Source organism: Mytilus trossulus, chromosome 4, assembly GCF_036588685.1.
Source record: "Mytilus trossulus isolate FHL-02 chromosome 4, PNRI_Mtr1.1.1.hap1, whole genome shotgun sequence".
Lineage (NCBI taxonomy): Eukaryota > Metazoa > Mollusca > Bivalvia > Mytilida > Mytilidae > Mytilus > Mytilus trossulus.
The window spans coordinates 67,485,899-67,509,770 of NC_086376.1; the positions used below are offsets into that span (position 1 = coordinate 67,485,899).

General features: G+C 33.0%; 3 protein-coding genes and 1 long non-coding RNA gene across 4 annotated transcripts; 3 read left to right on the top strand and 1 right to left on the bottom strand.

Moving 5' to 3' along the window:
* Positions 1-321: 321 nt before the first annotated feature.
* On the bottom strand, positions 322-3,915 carry LOC134714127 (uncharacterized). Its single transcript, XM_063575373.1, has 3 exons — positions 3,843-3,915; positions 2,834-3,169; positions 322-745 (listed from the first exon to the last, which is right to left on the bottom strand). Exons 2-3 carry the CDS (start codon positions 3,164-3,166, stop codon positions 602-604), a joined length of 477 nt encoding a protein of 158 aa, XP_063431443.1. The 5' UTR covers positions 3,167-3,169; positions 3,843-3,915; the 3' UTR covers positions 322-601.
* A 4,286-nt stretch (positions 3,916-8,201) lies between these two features.
* Positions 8,202-16,688, top strand: LOC134714129 (galactose-specific lectin nattectin-like). Its single transcript, XM_063575375.1, has 4 exons — positions 8,202-8,323; positions 8,901-9,001; positions 9,567-9,660; positions 16,461-16,688. Exons 1-4 carry the CDS (start codon positions 8,242-8,244, stop codon positions 16,532-16,534), a joined length of 351 nt encoding a protein of 116 aa, XP_063431445.1. The 5' UTR covers positions 8,202-8,241; the 3' UTR covers positions 16,535-16,688.
* LOC134714128 (uncharacterized) lies at positions 10,850-15,300 on the top strand. The gene is made up of 4 exons (XM_063575374.1): positions 10,850-10,988; positions 12,334-12,401; positions 12,657-12,726; positions 13,066-15,300. The coding sequence occupies exons 1-4, from the start codon at positions 10,975-10,977 to the stop codon at positions 14,837-14,839; spliced, it is 1,926 nt and encodes a 641-aa protein (XP_063431444.1). The 5' UTR covers positions 10,850-10,974; the 3' UTR covers positions 14,840-15,300.
* Positions 16,689-22,094: 5,406 nt separating the features above from the next.
* Positions 22,095-23,668, top strand: LOC134714130 (uncharacterized). The gene is made up of 3 exons (XR_010106493.1): positions 22,095-22,211; positions 22,788-22,861; positions 23,595-23,668. It is a non-coding gene; the product is annotated as an uncharacterized LOC134714130 (long non-coding RNA).
* The last annotated feature ends 204 nt before the right edge of the window (positions 23,669-23,872 follow it).

Below are 23,872 nucleotides of genomic sequence, written 5' to 3' on the forward strand. Positions count from 1 at the left end.
GACAAGGGAACGTCACCATCTAAAAATGGATAATTAACAATAGGAAATGAAAAATCATCTCTTTTATCATAAATTTTTGTATTTAGCTTCCCGTTTATGATATAGATATCAAGATCGAGGATCAAAGCTTATTTAACCCTTACAGTCTTCAACATATTGTGTTCGTTTTCCTAGGACTCATTTAATATGAAGAGATGAAGAGATGAAGAGAATAGTGCATAGCCTTTTCTGTCATTGTTGTCATAGTTTAATTAGCAAATAAAAGTATACATTAATAAATGACAATTTTTTTCTGTAATTTTATCTCATAATACTCTTCTTTTTAAAATCATCCAGGTAGTAAAATAGTAACTACATAATTAGCCATTGCCTTAAGCATGATAATATATTAAAATAATGGTATCTGTCTCAGCACATTTAGAAATATACACGGATATAAATGTTTACATCTTGTCGCAAGTAATCACAATATCAACTTGACGATCGGATAATTGAAATCCTCACGAGGGATGTTTATTTATATGTGACAGTTGTCAGTTTGGTCCAAAGAACTAGAGGTTCATGTATTATCCGAGGCGTTACGAATCGTTCTTGTGTCATATTAGTTCTTCCAATGAGTCGGAAATAGTTGACCAAGAATAGGCGAATGTGAAATTTCCGGAACACTGTCAGATAGTGGATTTCGTGTTTGACCGGATTTCAATGTATGTCTCTTTGACCTTTTGACGCGATTCTTTATTAAACCCTACAATAAAAAAATATAAACAGATTAATAAATTTTCAAATGAAGTCCGGTATCAACAATCTGAAACATATAGTTGTATATTCATGATCATCAATATTTTTTTCATTTTGGGTTTAAGGGGTGTCAACTACAAGATTTGAAAAAATATTATTATATAAGAAATGGAACATGTGGTATGATTGCCAATGAGACAATTTTCCACAAGAGACCAACAAGAAACATAGATAAACAACTTTAGGTCCCCGTACGGCCGTCATTAACGAGCCAAGTCCATATCGCATGGTCAGCTATAAAAGGCCCTTAAATGACAATGTAAAACAATTCAAACGAGAAAACTAACGGCCTTATTTATGTACAAAAATGAACAAAAAACAAATATGTAACACAATAACAATCATGAAAGAAAGTAAAGTAGTAGAGTAGTGAAACGATAATTCGACGTTAATTATAATAGTAGTCATGTGACATTCAATTTACCACCTTAGCTAATTTAAGAGATTGGTTACGCATGAATCAGTCGTGTTCAGTTATCAAAAGGAAAACAATGTTACATTTTTGAAGAACACATAGACTCCTCTCAAAATGGCTGGATCCGCCCCTGGACTTGGCAACAACGGTTATTGTAAATTGGGTGTAACATTGAAAATGAAACAAGGGTAAACCATCTGATTGACTTATTCGATCCATAAAAACTCATTCTTATATAATAGATAAGAACAATAAGTAACATATATTTTTAACCTATTATATGAAATAAAACAGACCTAGAAAAATCCAACCGCACGAATTAATTATCTATTTGTATCTACAGGTATATGCAAGTTTATATCGGGCTATATGACTGTCGATAGTCTTTGGAGGTCACCTAGATGGTTAAATAGATTGAGACTTGACAAAATCCATTGGTGGCTTTCGGCTGTTCTCCGTTCTTTGGTCGGGTTGTTGTCTCTTTGACACATACACAATTTCAATACTCAATTTTATAAAATACACAGGAAATGCTAAAATTTAACATATTATCGATTAACTCATCATAGATACAAGGATTAAATTTTATACTAATTATACCAGACGCGCGTTTCGTCTACAAAAGACTCATCAGTGACGTTCGGGTCCTTTTATTAAACGTTAAAAAAAAAGGACAAATAAAGCATGAAGTTGAAGAGCACGGAGGACCATAATACCTAAAAGTTTTGTTAAATACATCCAAGGTAATCTATTCCTGAGGTAGAAAAGCCGTAGTATTCCAAAAATTCAAAATTTCGTAAACAGGTAATTTATAAATATAACCATTTCAATGATAATTCATGTCAGCACAGAAGTGCTGACTAATGGGCTGGTGATACCCTCGGGGAATTAAAACTCTACCAGCAGTGGCATCGACCCAGTGTTTGTAAATTAATTCATCATAGATACCAGGATTAAATTTTGTATTTATGCCAGACGCGCACATCTATTGTAACTTGTAACGTTTATTCTAACCTCTTTATGTTTGGATATACGTTTTAGTATTTTGGTGAAATCGGTGAACATGGGACTGACAGATTACAGTACTTTATTAGTGATCAAAATTGACTTTTCATGATGATCCAATTCTCTGCAATTGACATTGTAGATAAATAAAAACAACTTATAGGACGATTTTGAAAGCGTACTGAAATTATTTAATGACTGAGGTAATCGCAATTGTCAACACATATCGGCAGCAAAAGTCTTCCGCGTCAGAAGATGTTCACTTCTAAAGAGTTGTTCCAGAATATATATAGTGATATTATTTTTGCATTTTGACTGTAGAATGTCAAAGTATACTAAGTTAATCATGTGAAATTCCCAATAAGTTTAGTGTTTAATAAGAAGTAGCGAATATAAAGATGTGACAGAACGACAAACGAACAGAAAGACGGTGAAAACAGAACAACAGACGGCCATACAGGATTTCTCATTCTGTCTGTGTCACTGCATTGACAAAGAGGTGGAACATGTATACTAGTAATGTATAATGATGCGTGTAATACAATTAAGTGGAAAGCGAATGCCGTAATGCCTTAGTCAGTTGAAACACATTTTTAAAAGATATTTTTGCCTTACCGTTAGGTGTTTGAACGTTTCTGGACGAAAGTTATAGATTTTCCTTTCACTCATTGGTAAGATGTCCAACATCTGTTTCCTGCCATTTTGTGAATACGTCATGCTGACAGGGATTCGAAGTAAATCATTCAGTTTATGTTGGATGATACCATTTTTTGAGGTTAACATATACTGCTGCAAACATCTGATCTGTTCCAATGTTCCAATGGTTAGGAAATTGTCCATATTTTCGTACGAATAGCAATCTTTTAGAACAACAGGAACGAACTCATTCTGGGCATGCACAATCACCAACAATATCAGATTGATACATACACAGATAGTTCTCATCATAATCTAAAAAAATCAAATAAGAAACCATTGAGAGGTATAGATATGTCAGTACTACATTAAATAGGGATATTAGGACTTGCTAACAAACAATGCAACATACCATATCGGCCACCAACACTAAGACTCCAAATAAAAAGTAATACAATGCATTGATTGATTGATTGATTACTGGTGTTTAAACGCCACTTTAAAGCACCGCATTTAGGCTATTTCGTGGCGGTCAGTTTTTATTTATGGAGAAAGCCGGAGTGCACGGAGAAAACCACCAACCTTCGAAAGGAAAACTGACAATCCTAGTCAATTGAGATTTGAGTCACGTCCACCCGCAGGAGCGGGGTTCGAAATCACAACCTCAGTGTTGACTGGCTAGTGATTACAGTAGTAACTACTTAGACCACTCGGCCACCGAGGCCTCCTTACAATGCAATGACAAACAACACATACAAACACATAACATTGTTACAAACACATGGTCTATACTACCTGACTGTATATAAATTCAATACTCACTTTCGATGTTCCCATCGCAAGTTATATTTACAAACCTTTCCACAAGGTTTACAGAAAAACGAATAATCAATTGAAATAAATGAACATGTTAGAACTACACAATTTGAAAAAAGTACATTAAAAATAACTGAAATATACAACCTGTAACAGCTGAAAAAAATACTACCTTTGACGATGACTGTACCTTTCTAATATCAGAAGTATTAAGATATTTATTGTTTATATCACAGATTGCAGTATATATATGGGGATAGTAGAACCATAAACAACTTAATTACGTCACATGATACAACTATAAGTTAATGTATGGTGTAACCTTTTAATGCATAGAGACAGATTACACTTTTAAAATTCTATTTAGGACGGCAATTTCCTTGATTCCTCAGGATAAGGTCAAGAATATGCGTTTATATCAAAATACGGTAGTAAAATTAATGGTGTCCTTCCATGTCAAAATGTAAGGAAATATTTGTTTCGTATTTTTTGTTTAAGAAATATAACATTATTCTATTTGACTACACCTGTCCAACCAGTTTAAACTACATTCCTACAAATCATACAACGTAATAAATTTGAAACTCACTTTTTGTTATTTATTGTTCAATCAGATATTGTACGTGTTGTCGTGCTAAGCATACACCTCTCGTTATTCAAAGTAAAGGACACTTTGACAAATTCGAAAAATACTCGCATATTCTAATTCATCACTGCCAAGTTTCTGACGTGGTTTTTAAGCAGCTATATGTTACTATATTACGACCTTCAACAATAAAATATACCAAGCTTATAATTTAATACGCCAGACGCGCGATTCGTCTACATAAGACTCACTAGTGAAGCTCAGATCGAAATAGTCAAAGCCAAACAAGTACAAAAGAGGGACGAAAGATACCAGAGGGACAGTCAGGCAAACTCATCAATCGAAAAAAAAACTGACAAAGGCCATGGCTAAAAATGAAAAAGACAAACAGTCAAACAATAGTATGTACATGACAAAACACAGAAAACTAAAGAATAAGCAACACGGACCCCACCAAAAACTGGGGTGATCTCAGCTGCTCCGGAAGGGTAAGCAAATGTTTTCCACATGTGGCACCCGTCGTGTTGCTCATCTTATAACAAACCCCGTCAATAGTCTAATTCGGTAGTCCACATTCATTAAAAGGGAAGGAAATTGTTATTTCGGCGTGAGGAACATATCTGATATCATCTGTGAAACGGTTATTCCATAACAGTCAACCAACTCGTGATAGCGTCCGTGAAATTAACGAAGGGATGATTCCAACTTCAACATTTCGAACTCTTGGTTTAATAGCTTCCTTGTGAGCAACAACCCTCTACCTCTTCTACAAAGTTGAGGAGCATTGATGTCCATAGTAACATTCATACATACACCATGAAATCAGTTATAGTGACTCCAACAAGTGGCTTCAGAATTTTGCACAGGTACATAACAACATATAAATGAATATTTTTTTCCTAGACTAAATTATCAATCAGTACATTCTAATAAAGACATGACATTGTCATAAAAGGTAGGAAAAGGGATGTTAAGCCATACGTTTTCATATCTATATTAGTTATCAAAATAAGGTTTGAATCCTTTCATGCGTTTTAAAATATTCCTTTTAGGTCCCCTTAAGTACCAAAGCTTTTAACATATATGAGTGTTTCTACATCTTTTACTTTCATACTGTGGCGTTTGAGCTTCCCTATGGAGGTTTACCCAAAAAAACGAATTTTAGTTTTTTGTCGGCAGTTCTAATATTACTTAACTATATGCAATAAATGTCTCTTCAATGTTGCTCGTTGCCAAACTATTTCAAAAAGAAATGTATTCATACATTAGACAAGCCTATCAAACAAGCAAAAAACAACTATTTAAGGAAACCTTTTATAATTAGGACAATCAAGACTGTACAAAGTCAGGAATGTGACAGTTCTTGTCCATTCGTTTTTGATGCGTTTTGTTATTTGATTTTGCCACGTGATTATGGACTTTCCGATTTGATTTTCCTCTAAGTGCAGTATTTTTGTGATTTTACTTTTTAATAAATTAAGTATTTCCGTAACAAATTATTTTCTTCTACAAATTTCTTGTTTGCAATGACCAAAAATTATTAAAACTAGAGGCTCTAAAGAGCCTGTGTCGCTCACCTTGGTCTATGTGCATATTAAACAAAGGACACAAATGGATTCATGACAAAATTGTATTTTGGTGATGGTGATGTGTTTGAAGTTCTTACTTTACTGAACGATTTTGCTTCTTACAATTATATCTATCATGAACTTTGCCCATTAGTAACAGAGAACTATATTTGGTAAAAATTTACATAAATTTACCAAATTAATGAAAATTGTTAAAAATTGACTATAAAAGGCAATAACTCCTTAAGGGGTCAATTGACCATTTAGGTCATGTTGACTTATTTGTAGATCTTACTTTTCTGAACATTATTGCTGTTTACAGTTTATCGCTATCTATAATAGTATTCAAGATAACCAAAAACGGCAAAATTTCTTTAAAAATTACCAATTGGAGGGCAGCAACCCAACAACCAGTTGTCCAATTCATCTGAAAAATTCAGGGCAGATAGATATTGACCTGAATAACAATTTAACTTCTTGTCAGATTTGCTCTAGATGCTTTGGTTTCATAGTTATAAGCAAAAAACTGCATTTTACCCCTATGTTCTATTTTTAGCCGTGGCGGCCATCTTGGTTGAATGGCCAGGTCATCGGACACATTTTTCAAACTAGATACCCCAAAGATGATTGTGGCCTAGTAGTTTCAGTGGAGATTTTGTAAAAGATTACTTAGATTTATGAAAAATGGTTAAAAATTGACTATAAAGGGCAATAACTCCTAAAGGGGTCAACTGACCATTTTGGTCATGTTGACTTATTTGTAGATCTTACTTTGCTGAACATTATTGCTGTTTACAATTTATCTCTATCTATAATAATATTCAAGATAATAACCAAAAACAGCAAAATTTCCTCAAAATTACCAATTCAGGGGCAGCAACCCAACAACCGATTGACCAATTCATCTGAAAATTTCAGGGCAGATAGTTCTTGACCTGATAAACATTTTTATCCCATGTCAGATTTCCTCAAAATGCTTTGGTTTTTGAGTTATAAGCCAAAAACTGCATTTTACCCCTATGTTCTATTTTTAGCGGTGGCGGCCATCTTGGTTGGTTGACCAGGTCACGCCACACATTTTTTAAACTAAATACCCCAAAGATGATTGTGGCCAAGTTTGGATTAATTTGGCCAAGTGGTTTCAGAGGAGAAGATTTTTGTAAAAGATTACTTTAATTAACGAAAAATGGTTAAAAATTGACTATAAAGGGTAATAACTCCTAAACGGGTCAACTGACCATTTTGGTCATGTTGACTTATTTGTAGATCTTACTTTGCTGAACATTATTGCTGTTTACAGTTTATCTCTAACTATAATAATATTCAAGATAATAACCAAAAACAGCAAAATTTCTTCAAAATTACCAATTCAGGGGCAGCAACCCAACAACCGATTGACCGATTCATCTGAAAATTTCAGGGCAGATAGATCTTGACCTGATAAACATTTTTACCCGATGTCAGATTTGCTCTAAATGCTTTGGTTTTTGAGTTATAAGCCAAAAACTGCATTTTACCCCTATGTTCTATTTTTAGCCGTGGCGGCCATCTTGGTTGGTTGACCGGGTCACGCCACACATTTTTTAAACTAGATACCCTAATGATGATTGTGGCCAAGTTTGGTTTGATTTGGCCCAGTAGTTTCAGAGGAGAAGATTTTTGTAAAAGTTAACGACGACGGACGACGACGGACGACGGACGCCAAGTGATGAGAAAAGCTCACTTGGCCCTTCGGGCCAGGTGAGCTAAAAAAACAAACGACGAAACACCGTGACCAAAAATTAAAAAAAGACAAATAACATTTACAAAACACAGAAATCTAAAGATTGGACAACATGAACTTAAACAAAAATCCGGGTGAACTCAGGTACTCCGAAAGGCGTTCCTGCTTCGTATGCAACAAAAATTAGAACTACACCTACCTCTTTTTTCCAACTTGTAAATAGAGAAGGTATGATCAGGCCACATCGTCACTGGAATAAAAAAAAAGAAGCTAATCCGTAAATTTCTTCCAAAAACGTTGTTCTATAACATGCCAGTATTTGTGTTTATAAATTTGAATTATTAGTATAGAAACATAAAGGCATATGTAGTATAACGAAATCAGAGATCTATCATATGCCAAATATCTTAATTAGATTGGAAACATGTGATTTCAAAGGACATTTAAATATTTTTTGGGAGAGAAAAAAAATCACTTAAAGTTTCGACCAAAACACAGAATTCGTGTAAATATTGCCTTTAGTACATTTGTATCACTGATTTTCAAATTTTGAAAAGCCTAAATTTTACTTCGATGTAAATAATGGTGTGTAAGGGGTTAATGTACTAAGAGATAAGAACACGGATTTTGTTATTATGTAACATATAAGTCCTGTTATAAGACTCTTTATCTATCTAGTCACACATAAGCATATATGAGAAGAACAAAGATGCCAGTAGAATCAATTTCTAAGACTCCGGTTCATGTATCTTTTTTGTTTTTGTCATTATTTTCCCGTAAGTATATGATTTTGTTTACGATAACTGTATTATTTTCAACAACAAACAAGAACATTTTTCAAAATACTGATAATCAAATGTACTTACATAGTATTTTCGTATTGTTTATATAGATCATGATTCCGATCATAGAGTAGATGTTTTATATATGCGTCATTAAGACAGCAACCTGTCATAATGCTGATTTTTATTTTTATTTTTAATATTGATATATTGTAAGAATAAGTGTGGACACAGATCAGTGTGGATATCAATATGTTAGAATCCTTGACAGTTTTTGTTAAATTGGGGAAATAGAATTGAGAAAGGAAATGGGGAATGGGTCAAAGCGATAACAACCCGACCATGCATTGAGCAGACAACAGCTAAGAATGATTACCAATCAGATAACTATCTAATAGAGTGAAAATTTATCGGATGTAAGCACCTTGTAATTTTCCGTTGTTTCGGAGTTTTGACCAATTTTGATTTTGAAAGAATAGAAAACTTACAATTTCAGTTTCAGAGCGTAACAGTGTATATCATGTCTCCTGCTTTTTCGCTTTAAGGGTTTTCTTCTTTTTTATTTTTGTAGTTACTGTGTCCTCTGCACATACTTGTGATGTTCGGTGGATTGTTGGCTACAGCAAATGTTATACGGTTCATCAAAAACTGTTAACATGGAATGAAGCTATGGTATATTTAAAGAAGTATTGATGAATTATTTGTTATGTCTAGCTCGTATTTGAGACACTTGTTATACCTTTATGTTTTGTAATATAAATGCATAATTCAAAACTAATTGGCATTTTTAATCACCTGTTTTATGCGAGCGTTAAGTGCAACAGTTTGAGGACCGTTTGTAAAAATTTAAAAGGTGACAGTGACCACTACGGATAATTACTTTAAAGTATGTAGCTTATCGAAAAGCAACGAAACATTGATATAAAAAAGGGCAGGAAAATCATGACATTTATAGATTCTATACATTTATTATACCAATATAAGGACCGGAAAAGTGCATGATGTTTTACATTGTTTTTTTTTTTATTTCACCAAATTATAAAAAAAACTCAGACATATTCAAATTCAAAAAGTTTAATGTCATATTTTTTGACATGAAGGTTTTTTCTCAAGAAAATTTTAAGTGTATCTAGTTGACGTATATTTCATGTTTTTAAAAGTCGGTTTGTTGTTTCTTCATTTTTTTCCTTCAAAATTTAGATAAAAAATAAATGGTTGCGTTTATAACATTTTACAGCTTTATTGCCAGTCTCGTGGAGGACATCTTGCAAACATTGAAACAGAACAGGAAAGAGGTTTGATCCAATCAATAATGGAAACATTTAATCCTGGTAATAATTAATTATTAATCTTTCTCTCTCTCTCTCTGAAAATTTTAGAACTTAGCACATTTTTTGAGAGGAGTCTATGTGTTCTTCTAAAAGCGATTAGAATCATATGCAAAACAGTGTGGCTGTGGCCATTGATTGACGTCCTAAATTATCCCATTGACTGGGACAGATTATGTGAACTTTTGTCTGTAACGACCACTGCTCACTATGTACTTGTTAAAGACACTTAAACTGCGGGGTTACCAAAGGTTCTCAATACCTAAATAAAGTAATTCGAAAAATTAATCATGAATAACACGATGTTATATGATTTATATCAAGAATATAAATCAAAACATAAAGGTTATTCCTGATTAATTTTTCGAATTATTTCATTATTAAGGCGTTAAGAACCTTTGGTGACCCTACAGTTTAAATTCTTTGATAAGTAAGTATACTGAGCAGTGTCGTTACAGACAAACGTTCACATAATCTTTCCCAGTCATTGGATGAATTAAGGACGTCAATCAATGGCCACAAACACACTGTTTTGAATATGATTCTATTTGTTTGGCTACAATACAGGTCAAGAAAAAGATTATAGAAAATTGAATCCGCAATGGTCAAGTCTATGTCCCCCTTCCTTCCCCGAGTGCATTCAAAATAAAAACTGTTAAAATTGAAAAGACAAAATGAAATTGAATCAATTTGGTTTCTATAATTTTTAGAATCATCGAAGATTTTAAAAAAAATAAAAGGTCATCGATTTGTCTTGAAAAAGGTTATTCTATTTTATTCCAAAAAATGCTTACTGTTCATAAAAGCAAGCCCTTAGTATTTAATTTCTGAAGAAATCGCGCCATAATAACTCTTTTTTTTTGGCATTTGAGATCTTTAAACAGCTTAATATGTATGATTGTGAACCTTTTACGGTTCATAGTTAGTTGTTATATAGAACAACTTTCACTGTATTCTGTAAGAAGAAATGTGGTTCATGGTTTTCTAAAAAATCGTTGAATTGTACGCAGATTTAAATTCGGTATTTCCACATTTATCTAGGCTGAGCGAATAATTGCTTGACTAACGCAAAACTAAATGCAAACGTGTATTGCACTTTCTGAGAGTACAGCATGTAGAATGTTGTGCAGATTAGCTGGGCGTAGGTGAACGTCACAATGGAAGACACAGTCAACTGAAGAGACGTTGTCAATGTGACGGCACCTCCCCCTCACTACAGAATTCCATCTGTACCGAAACCGTTTGATGTTATTTTACAAGAAGCCAACATAATCGAAATATTTCAGTCAGTGTATAGAAGAATTACAGAAGAAAAAAATGAAGAAGAATCGGTATGCTTAATTTAAGTTAATATTCCTTTTTTATAACTCCTTACAGCATCAATTGTGCTTATTATTGACGACTAAACTGGATGTCCGAAATGCGGATTCAAGTAACATGTGTATCTTTATATTAGTACACCTATTATAGTTTATATAATTGACAGTCAAAAGATTGTGCACGCAAAAGTATAAAACAAAGACAACTACTCCAAAAATTTCCCTCATAATGATATTTAATTGTATTCTTGAGATAGAACGAAAAAGTTAGAAATAGAAGGTGACGCATTAAATAAATGATGGTTTATCCTTAGCTTAAAAGTGTGTTCAATTTATCAGATAAACTATTATAGTCGTAGGTTTTTTTTTTCCTAAATAATACTTATATTATTATACACTGCATATTCCGCACAACAGTACTACGCAAAATAATAAAAATAGTTTTTTTAAGGATAGATCTCCATCTGTAGACTAAAAGATCGTGGTCGAAACTTGGTTTGACTTAAACTTTTCTTGTAATACTTCGATATTTATATGCTAACATATCTTTCGATCCAAAAAAAAAACCACATTATATGTTACACTTAGTCTAGTAAGATAAACTACGTCCTATTAATGACTGACAGCACTGCAGATTTAGTAGGTACATGCAACACGAATTAAATATGTTGTACACAATTGTCTTAATCCATTGTATTATAATGGCAGTAGACAAAATTCAGCTGTACGAGATAGCAAAAACTATTTTGCGGGTGGTAATCGGGTGTTGGTGTGCCTACAAAATAGTCAAATTCTGTATTTGTCCAGGGGCGGTTCAAGCCATTTTAAAAAGGGGGTTCCAAACCCAGAGTAAAGGGGGGGGCAACTATTTGCTCCCATTCAAATGCATTGATCGTCCGAAAAAAGGGGGGTTCCACAAACCGATCCCCCACCTGGATCCGCCACTGTAGTCTGTCCTTATTTAGGAGTTTGTAAATCAGTGGTTGTCGTCCGTTGCTGTATATGATATTTGTTTTTCGATTATTATTCTGTATATAAATCAAACCGTTAGTTTTCTCGTTTACATATTTTATATTTGTTATTTCGGGGCCTTTCATAGCTGACTATACGATATGGGTTTTACTCATTGTTAAAGACCATACGTTGACCTATATATGTTACTTTCTGTGTCTTTTTGTTTCCTATGGAGGGCTTTCTCACTGGCAATCCTATCTCATATTCTTATATGTATCCGTACATGAGATATACATCCATGTTTATATGACTGTAATAAACCATTACTCTAGGCAGTATAATCTGACTAAACCTGAAGTATTTCAGTCAATTTTGAAAATACTCACTGTTTTTCTTTTTTTAGTGATCCTGGTCTGGAAGAAAATACTACTCCAAAAGTTCAACTTTGGATAAACACGACACCAGAAAGAAGTAAGTTAAAAACGTGTTTCATGTTTATTCTTAGATATTTTGAGTCATACATACATATACATATAACAGGGAGGTTTGTTTTTAAAAAAAAAGGTCTTATGTATATTTTCACTTCACTTGTTCATGTTACTTAAAGTTTGTTCGGAAATTTAATGCTTTTATATCAACTGCTTTTTATAGTATATTCTATACATTTTTATTGATGCATTGTTCATACTGCATTCTTTTCTGAAACAAATACACGTATTTTTGTAGGCACGTCAAGGAGCAGGAACCCCATGATAGATTGCGATACATTTGATAGGGTATTGAAGACAGGAAAAGAGTAAGTTTTATTTAGTGTATAAGAGAGACTATGAGACAATATCACAATATTTAAAGATAAAATAAAATCTAAATTATAAAGTGCTGCAAAATACAGCTTCGCATTTATTGTCAAAAGTCAGAAATTATATATTGTACTCGTTTTTGGGTCGTTAGTTAATATTCTTATGTATTTGTACTTATAGCCACCGAATGCCGTTTTGTCATAATATTTTATCAACACGTTTCAAAAAATACATGTAATCCATAAAGAAATATTCCAATTCTTAGAAGTCCACATTTTATGTCAAAAACTATTCATTGGGTTATAATTACGATGAATAACAAAATATTGTTTCAGGTTGCTTGCCAACTGGAAGTTTTTAGTTGAAGAAAATGGACACGCCATCGGAACAGCCATTAACAAACTACAGAATATGCAACCAAGCGAACTATCGGACAACAGAACTAGGAAAGAGATCGAACAACATATCGATTTCCATCATGCTGACAGACATGTAATGCAGAGATGCATGAACCATTTACAGTGGTCAATGCAAGACCGGCTGAATTTCCTGAGAGATCAGCAAAAATTTCTTCTGGATTATCAGAATAAACTGGAACATATTTTTAACTCATTTGAAGAATGTAAACAATCAAGAGTTCAAGATCCATTTTCAAAATTCGTTACTGATGTCAAACTCAATCATTTTCACATGTTCAACGAAGAACTACTTATTTCTTCAAAAGAACGCGATAAAAAGAATGCCAGACATCTGATAGAGCCCAATACTATCAGTTTTGGAAATACCAATTTATACATGGGAAGACTTGGCAGGGCAAATATCATGACACCAATTTATGAAAATATATTTGAATTGGATGATTGCTGTACCGGGAAGTGTTTCGACCATCATTGTACTTGCTATAGGTCTGACTCCGTTCTTAGTTTTGAAAACCACGAACTTAATATAGAATGTCAGCAGTATGAATTTGAAGAAAATAACAAACGAAATGAAAATGATTTCAGAAAAGAGGGGCTTAGAAACGATTTACATAGAAAATCTCAGAAGCCTAAGATTCCGATTCCAGTGAAACAGTTAGCTTACAAAAAAATAAAACACATGGAAGAATCCACCACCACACAACTGAAACTCCCGCCACTTTTAGCAAACAAACCAATAAAACACACAGATGAACCCTCCTCCACTCAACCGAAACTTCCGCCACTGCTACCAACCAAAACGAAATACATGAACGATTTCACTTCGAAACAGCTGAAACCACAACCACTGTTACCAAACATAAACAACGTGGACGAATCATATACTGCTTCAATTAAATCACCAAAGAAGATCAAATCCTGCTGGGAGCCTGTAAAACTTCCACCGTTGTTGCCGAGTCAAAAGCTAAATTGCAAGGTCTCTAATTTCCCTGTTATTCCACCTAAAATGCTCCAACCGTTAAAGATGCTACCCCAAAACATAAAAAGGACATTGAACATCAATAAGGACAGGAATGTGAAGAAAGAGAAAATCAAAGTCATGTCAATGAGACCAAGGCCAAATACAGCTTTGCGACCGATTGCAGGGACATCAGCTTCCAATGACATATCAAACGTAAATTCAGAAGTAGCCATGGATATGATAAGCTGGACTTCTGCACCCCGTGAGAGGAATTACAGATATTCAAAGCTTCAAAAAGATTCAACTAAAGATTGCTTTATACCTAAGGGCCCCGGTGACAAAGTTAGTAAAGCTATCTATGAAAGGTACTTAACATTAAGAAAGCAAGTAAGCAATGCCGGGGAAAAAACAGAAACAGAAAAATCGGATAGCTGTCCAGAATTCAACCAACATAGTGCAAAGCTTGATATAAAAGTCGCAAATAAATATGCTGCAGAACAAAATTTTGACATGGTATTCGACCAAGATACTAAAATTTTACAGAGCGAAGGTGGTACCGGTAATAATTGTAAAGATGCGACAAACCAATCTCCTTCGTCTGATTGGCAGGTTACAAACATCGGTTCGGAAAGCGAAATTGAAACTAAATTTATTCCTATGCCACCTAAAACTCCAAAACCGAAAACACTAAATACCAGAATTAATCAGTACAGCAGGAAACGTTCATGATTATAATACTACATGTAACCGTATCTTAGATAATTTTTACTAGAACCTTAAACAATGATATTCTGAATCTGAAATGCAATATCTGTCAATAGAAGATGCCATGGACACCCGTAAACCTGTGGGCCTTTCAAGTAAATCAATTGTTGTATACAGATTCGTCTCCAATTCTACATGTGATAAGCAACTTCTCCAAACTGTTTGAACCAGCAAATAAGGACTAAAAGGGATGTAACAAATGGGATGGGCCAATAGTAGGTGTGGCAAGAATATAATATTGTGGTGGTGGCCTATACAACAACTCATTGACTAATTAAATGAATAATTGTTACTACAACAAACATGCAATCGCATTGCTTATGTGAACATTGAACTAACGGGTGTTTAAGACTCACTATTGTTCCCTTTGTCTCACTGTATATAACTAAATGAATAATTATGTAAATAAAGTATGTTGTATTTTTCTTCCTCGTTTTAATTCAACAAGATCCTTTTCGATCAGGTAATTTAGGTCAGTGATATAGCTGTCAAACATGACAAATGTTCAACTGTTCAAGGCTACAAAAAAAAAAATAAATTAGAGGATAAAAAAAATCCTGTTATCTGATCATTCCCGAAACTTGTCATAATTGTTTTCCAACGGCAACATCTTTAGTTCTGATTACTGAAAATTTTAAGTCGGAACATTCATACAAATATATTTAGTGCACCATTATTCAGTATAGAACATTAAACCACAATGCAAGATTCTTAAAGTCTATCTACTAAAAAGTCATTAGGGAAACACAACACACAAGCTATTTGACTTCTTTGTCACAAGTATAGTGAACAGTAGAATCAGAATGGGTTCACCTGAATGAATAACGCGTAACCATAACAACTATTTTTGACACATAGTAACTATGATTATAGTATGACAATACGACTTAGATCAAATATAACATGGAGCACCTGAAGTCAATTCGGTTTTGGTGGGCTCGTGCTGCTTAACTAGAAGTTTTTTATCTGTTCAAAGTGAAACTTTTGTACTTTGAAAAAACTAAGAATAGTAAAAAGGGTTGGTATCAAAGAGGTTTTAGTGGATGAATCAAACAATTTAGGAGATTATACCATTGTTTGTTAATTAAATTGTATTTTTTCGGGTTCAAATCCAGTTCAGCAATTTATCTGGATTATATCAACATTTTTGTGTAAATTTATCTTATTTTGATAGAAAATGAGAGAGATTATAACCGTTATAAACGTATGCCCATGTTCCTGCACACTATCATTACCTATTTTGGCTTTTTTTGTATAAATGAACTCTCGACATTGTTAAAAAATCATTATTACGACTTTATGGAATTGCTTATTTACACATTTTACGTTCACAATAACATAAAAGGATTGAAAAGACAATTGTAGAAAAATCACAATGTACACATATGTATTCTTTAGAAGTGGAGATGGAATGTTCCTTTTCATTGATACTTTCTAAGTACTTAAATTGACAACAGTGTTTTACAAAATAAAACACCTCTTAAATATTTTATTTTAAAAAAAATGCGGGTATTTCTTTTTCATTAATCAGGGCTTGGGTTAACACGACCATTTATCTTTCGTATATGTGTATTTTCTTTATCAGGGATATACTGGCTGGGCGGAAAAGATGACATCACTGAAGGTGATTGGCGTTGCAACCATCAAAAGATAAGATAAACGGAACATTCTGGAACCCCGGCGAACCTAACGAATTTACGGGAAATGAGGATTGTCTAACTACATCGATATTTGAAAATGGTCTCTGGAACGATAGAGCATGTGGCAATTATTACTGTACTATTTGTGAAAAATAAAATACGATATCAAATTATCTAAATTTTGAATAGAGACAACACAGACACACAAGTTAGCCACTTAGAAATCCCCCTACGGTCTAAAACAATTGACAGCGCATCTGTTGGTATATTTTAGCACATTTTGTTTGAAGTTATATGGTTCAAAAAGAGACCGAAGGTCCCAATTGAAATTGATAAATAAAAAATAAACATCAAACAGATATAAAAACCAATTATAACATTACACACAATATCAGGGATGGAGCAACAGGAATCCAATTAAAGCTGGGTATTTTCTAATGTGGTCGGGTAAGCGATACCTGCTCTTCATGTTGCAACATTAGCGTTGTTATACTTAGTACTATGGTTGTTTAAATGAGTTTATTGTATTTATCTTTGGACTATTCATGCACATTTCTATGTTGTGATGTTATACTATTGTTTCAGAAGAGGGAGACAGTTTGGTTCCATTAAAACGTTTAACCCGGTTGCAAATATTTGCACCTGTCCTAACTGGCCTTAGTCAGGATCGTGATGTACAGTCTTCTCGACTCATGTACATGTAGTTCATACGTGGATCTCTTTTGTATATAAAAGATTAGACCGTTGGTTTTCCGTTGAACTTGAAAAAGTCAACTCCAAACTTTATGGTATATGGTGAACTTGGTGTGTTTCTAATGGGAGTCTATGTTAAACTACGTATGGTAAATTATTGGTGTAGAATTTTCCACGACAAAGAAAATAAGTAGTCACACATTTTATTTTGTATAATTTTATGTTTTTAAAATATTCGCAGAATAATTGCAAGTCTGAATGGGTTATGTTTATAAAAAATATTCTTGATACATTGTGGTTATATAGTAATATCTGGTTAGCACAAACTGGCTTTAGCACAAAATGGCTGAGTAAATACTAATAGTTTAAAGCAGAAGCTATTTGACTGATCAATTTCAACAGAACTGGCGTTCCGATAAAACTTATAATGATAAATGAAATTCAAGGTTTCTTTGCTATTCACAAGGACGTACAACTACAAATATTTTACTGTGAAAAAGTCAGTATCAAAAACAAAAAGTCCTTTATTCTATATTCACTGAAAAAGTGATCATAATTACAAAGATTGTATCGTATGATATTGAAAAAATATAATAGTTTACGTTCTCAGTTCTGTCAATTGTTTTGAGAAAAAAATATTGCTGTTATCATAGGTGTATAAAAAAGAAGATGTGGTATTATTGCCAATGAGACAACTATCCACAAAAGACTAAAATGACACAGACATTAACAACTATAGGTCACCGTACGGACGCAACGTTAGATATTGCTACTACCACGAAAAATAGCGTTCAGTAAATATTTGACGGGAAAAAAATTATAGAAATGCTGAAATAAATATTTAAAATTATACATGAAAAATAAAGATTGATTATTAAATTTTCTCATTATAATAGTGAAAGAATAAAAATATAAAATTCATAGGCTAAGGAGGACCCAGAATATCTAAAAAAAACGTTTACTTAGCGTTGTTCCAATGTAACAAACGCGAAGTTTATTTTTACATTAAACTCGAACAATTCGCGAAATGTTCACGCAACTCTTCAAAATTTTACATAAACTTTCTTTGTCGTGATATAGTTCAGTATTGGTTAACATGGCTGTCTCCATATAAAATTTGAATACATATTTTCAAAAGAATATGATGTACGGAAATGTCCCATCGGAAATTTAATTTGGAAACTTGAAACATTTCAGTTCAAAAATAATTTTTTTAAAGATAATTCATTAAATTGTAAGCACGATCGTTTTGTACTAAGTGTTAGCTCCCAACATTCTATTTGAAAAAAAAATTGAGCTACATATTCTATTCAAAACAATAGATTTGCAATGTCTTGCGGAAATGTCCGAGTTTAACTTTCATGCCTTCACAAAACTTTTACCGCCAAAAAGACAGAGATATGATTTCGTTAAGATAATTTTTCGGCTTTGATAACTATACCAATAAAAAGTACTTTTAAAGTGGAAGTTGGTAATTTTAAGAAAAACTAGGAATTTGAGGAATATTTTAACATTTTGAACTTTAAAGATGCCGTTGTTCTTTGTCGATTTCGAACGACCAATAACAAATTGCCGATTTAAATAGGAAGATGGCAAAATGAACTGAGAGAAAACCGTGTTTGTCATCTATGTAAAAATCGACAAATTGGAGACGAATATCAGTACATATTGGAATGTTCTTTTTTAGATCAAAAACGTACAGAGTATTTATCCTCCTGTTTTGTACAACGACATAATACTTTTAAATTTTCGGAACTTGTGTCGAGTACACGAAAACCAGTCCTGAAGAAACTTTTGTTTATTTATAAAACATATTAATACTTGTGTTTGTCCTCAAGGCTAGAGACTTCCGAAACCTCTCTCCTTGTTTTGTAATATATATTATAATAGTTATTGTTGTTATCTTTGAACTGATGTAATGCATTGACTATATGAGAATAAAGATATATATATAGAAAACAAAATGATAAACATTTAGAAGATGGAAACACTCATTCATATCTAATCATAAATCGGATATACTTTATAGGCATCAAATTCGAGCAAATGCTGCACGAGAGAAGGGATACACGGTCGAAAGACATGTTTCAAGCGAGTTAACGTAATAATATAAAGATGAAAAAGGCGTGTTTTTATATATATTTCCTTTACTTCATTGGAAAATTGATCATGCTTATTTTGGGCTTGAACAAATCAGCAATAAATTCAAAAAGCGCTTTTTGGGAAAAAAAATTGGTTGCTTATATAGGGAATCACTGAAGCGTGACTGGAGCGGGCCCCCTCTTAGAGCAGTCAGTGGGCCACCACTTATGAAAATTTCTAGATCCGCCACTGACTGGATTTATTATACTTTTAAATATATCATAAATCTATATACAGTTTGCATCATCGTTTCCGGTTCCATTTTAAAATTTGTTTTATGTATTTTGTTTCTCTGGATCTTTTCTTTTCTTCCTTTTAATTGGCCACACAATGTTATTTTCAAATGTGCATAGAAATGTTGCGTTCATTCATAATGCCCCATAGTTTTTCGTTCTATAAGAAATCACTTAGACGCTTTCAATTATGAAAAGGGATATTTTATAATGAATGTTGCGCCTTTGTATATTGAAATTAAGTTCAAACTTAGCAACCTATTTGTACTAGGGATGCGAAAAGTAGTTAAAAAAGGGGGTGGACGACATTAAGAGGCAAAACCCATCATGGCCTGTCGAAAAAAACACTCAAGAACATGTCCAACCCCGCCACATTCTTTAGGTTTCAATGGTTGTCCTTGGTTTATGTCTGTCATATAATTTGATTGATTGTTTTGTTATAAGTTATGCCGTTATTTTTCTCATTTGAATTGTTTCATATTTTGGTGGATAGTTGTCTCATTGGCAATCATGCCACATTTATTTTTAGATAATAACCCACCTAAAAAAAAACACGTACTGAAACCGTGTTTTGTCTTTAAGTCAAGTTGTCTTCTCAACTCTCTAGTTTGAATGAGTGTTATTTATAAAGTAGCTTTCCCTGATAAACCAATATATGTGTATTTACATGGATTCTTTTCTTCAAAATGTTTTAACTTATTTAATCTGAAGTCCAAGTTGAAGGAAGATGTATTTGGGTAAAATTTAGAACCATCATTTAATACGTAATACTCTTTTCATCTTCCATTGTTATTGTTTGTTGTAACAAATTATTTGAGTTAGTTACCTCAATGCCTAAAAGAGAGCTTTGACCACATTAACATCTAGACATGATGAACAAGTACTTACTCGCACATGATATGGTATAGCTTTGCTGACACACATAATTTAGTACAGTAAGAACAACATATGTATTTTAGAGTAATGAAATGTGTGTACAAACACACAGACGAACAGGTTAACTAAGTAACAGATCGCTCGACTGACACCATGTATAGTGTGTTTATAAGTATGTACCTCTTACACTAACAAAGTAACATATGTAAATATACTTTGGAACTTTCCCAGTAGTGTGACATCTAATTAATCTGAAAACAAATTCACCCTTAACATAAGTAGTGTATTGCTATGAAAGGAATTGTTTAGCAGGTTTCTTAGTTAAGACATGTTTAGAGGTGGAAGAGTAGATAACTCAATTTGAGACAAAATTTTAGATAGATGTGTACAGTTTGGATTGTCACATTTAAAAACTGTGGAAGTCGACGCTTGTTCAATCAAATATAACCAGTTACACTCTATGCAGTAAGTTGTAAAAACTAGATAATATAACAGGTCTGTGAAATTAGGCAAAGTTTTCGTTTATATTAAGAAACTAAGGTTTCAACTACCTCAGGCAAATATATTTAAAAAAAAAAGAAGATGTGGTATGATTGTCAATGAGATAACTGTCCACAAGAGACCAAAATGACACAGACATTAACAACTATAGGTCACCGTACGGCCTTCAACAATGAGCAAAGTCCATATTGCATAGTCAGCTATAAAAGGCCCCGATACGCAAAGTTGGCTTTAGATGAATTTGGCTATTTCTTTTATTAATTTTTTGACATATAACTGTTCAACGATCTTTGGATTTCAAATGCTTGGCTTTGAGCGTTCCTAATTAAGATAGATCCAGAAAAGCGCTTCGGACAGAAGAAATTATTTTCCATTTTTTGCAAAGTTAGGGAAAATGTTTTAAATATAAATGCAATGCATCTGCCATCTGCTACCACATGCACAAATGATTGCTTAACCTACGTCAGTTTTGTGTCTACTAATAAACATGTTAAATCATTAGTCAAAAAATAAATTGACAACGCCATGGCTAAAAAAGAAAACAGACCAAGAGATAAACAATAGTAAGCAAAACACACAAAACTAAAAACTTAGCAACACGAACCCCAGATATCTACAATATAGAATGATAAACAATATAACTGTAAAAAAAGAGCCAAGCCTACTTGTCATGTTCGTCAACATTTCTTTTGTAAATAGTTTGATACTGAATAGCAACTGTCTAACGGGTCTAAGATAATATTCTCAAGAAATCGGGGGAAAAAATGTATTTAAAAAGTACAAGTTCCAATTTTTTTCTGCACATTTGTACAGAAATCATAGATTGGGCACAGTGTTCATTTTAGACCATACACATTATTCGACATAAGAGGTTATTTGGTCAAAATCCGATTTTGCTACTGCTTTCTTATAGACAAAATCAGTAATGGTTACAGGTATGATTCGAATCGAACTGAGACACTGGACTTGAAATGATTTGGGGAAACTTGAAGCCCAACAGTTTACATATCTACGTGTATTTGTGCTTTCTGTTTACATAAAAAAAAAGGTATCAATTTGTTATAAAAAATGTACATTTCAACAAATAACGTCTAATAATATATCAACGTCATAATATGAAACTAAGAACGACTAGGCGACGTTACTCGAAGCTTCAACAAAAAAGACGTGAAAAGATCAAGCACAATATTTTTTGTTGATTTTAACTGTAGTTCATTGAATTACAGACCCTGATGAGGGCAAATATGAGCGGTAAGTTTATCTCGATTATATCAATGCATAAATAGTTTGTTTCCCAGTGAAAATTATTCATAAATTTTTAAAGTTTCCTTCTCGAAGAACATGAAGAGGGTCCAAACTTCAAATATCAAATGTTAGGCCTTTCTTACATACTTATACCCCGTTTACACTGAAATTGAATCTATCTTATTTGAATCGCTTTTACATAGTTTCTTTTTCATTTTGGCAAGTTTTTATGTCTTGAATTTGCATGAAATATTTCCTACTGGACGGTAAGTAACAACCAATAAATCATATTGAAGTTATCTTTTACACAAACTATTACTGTCCTTTACGTTTCTAGGGTATTTACATCATTAAGTGGCATGTCAGTTATACTCAAGCTTGTCACTCCTTTTCACTTTGTTATTAAGATTGTGTTGCTGTTAAGTTTATCACTATATATTTGGTGCCAGGAAGATAGCTGACATCTTTTGAGATAAAGAACCGCAATGATAGCACTGTTTTTGTGAAAGTTAAAATGTTTAGTTGTCTTTCTTACGTATATTTTAGATATTTGTTTGCCTATAATTTAACTTTACTTTTCAGGAGACAATATAGATCTCAACGTATTTCATTATCGAGAAAAATCATTAGGTCCAGAGCTGCCCGATGGACGTAAGGTGAGAAAAAAATACAGAATAATCTATTTAACTTCCAAGTCATTTGGTCTCTTGTGGAGAGTTGCTCCATTGACAATAAAACCACATCTTTTAATTTTATATTATGAATATACGAATAGACAATGTTTTACTTATGTTTTGTCTTATTTATAGACAAAGCAATACTGCACAAACCCTGCTTACTTTTTCTTTTATATCGCTGGTTTTTATATGAATATATTGAAATTGTGTGAATTCTAAACAATAGAAATTTTCAGTGTATTGTTACAATACCGACGTTTTTAACAGAGATATTTTTAAAAGTCTTGTCATCTACATTTGTGATCAAAAATAGCATGAAAGATGATTATAGAAATTGTCTTCTTACAAAAACATAGCTCCAAATTGCAAACTATAGGAATTGTATATGTCCCATTTTTGGGCATTATGTTTCCTGGTTTATACGTCCGTTCGTTCGTCCATCCCGCTCACGCTAAAGTTTTTGGTCAAGGTAGTTTTTTATAAAGCCAAATTAGAGTTTTGACCCCAATTTCAGGGGCCACTGAACATAGCAAATGATAGTGCGATTGGGGCATCCGTGTTCTATGGACACATTCTTGTTGATCATGGTTTAATTCATTTTCTAAATATCAGATGTTTCTATTACTTACCATAGGATAAAACAATATGTAGCTTTTAAATAAAGTGTTCATGTTTTTAAAGCTAGAATCTAGAATGTTTTCTCCTTTTTCAGAGAAATCAAAGCGTTTCTCGTGTTAGACGGTATCGTAATCGCAGCTCAACACCATACCGGCACACTCCTAAAGTAAGTTATTGCTGTGCTTTTCCTGTTAACATGTTGGTTTATATAAAGCTTGCTATATATATACCTTCCAAAAGTTCATTCAATTATTATACTTCAGTGTTGGGATTTTTCAGTGTAAATGAAAAGTCCTCGTTGTTTTGTAAAACGTTTTGGTAGCTTATATACTTGGCATCATTGCAGAGACAGCAGTAGTCTCCTTTCTATAT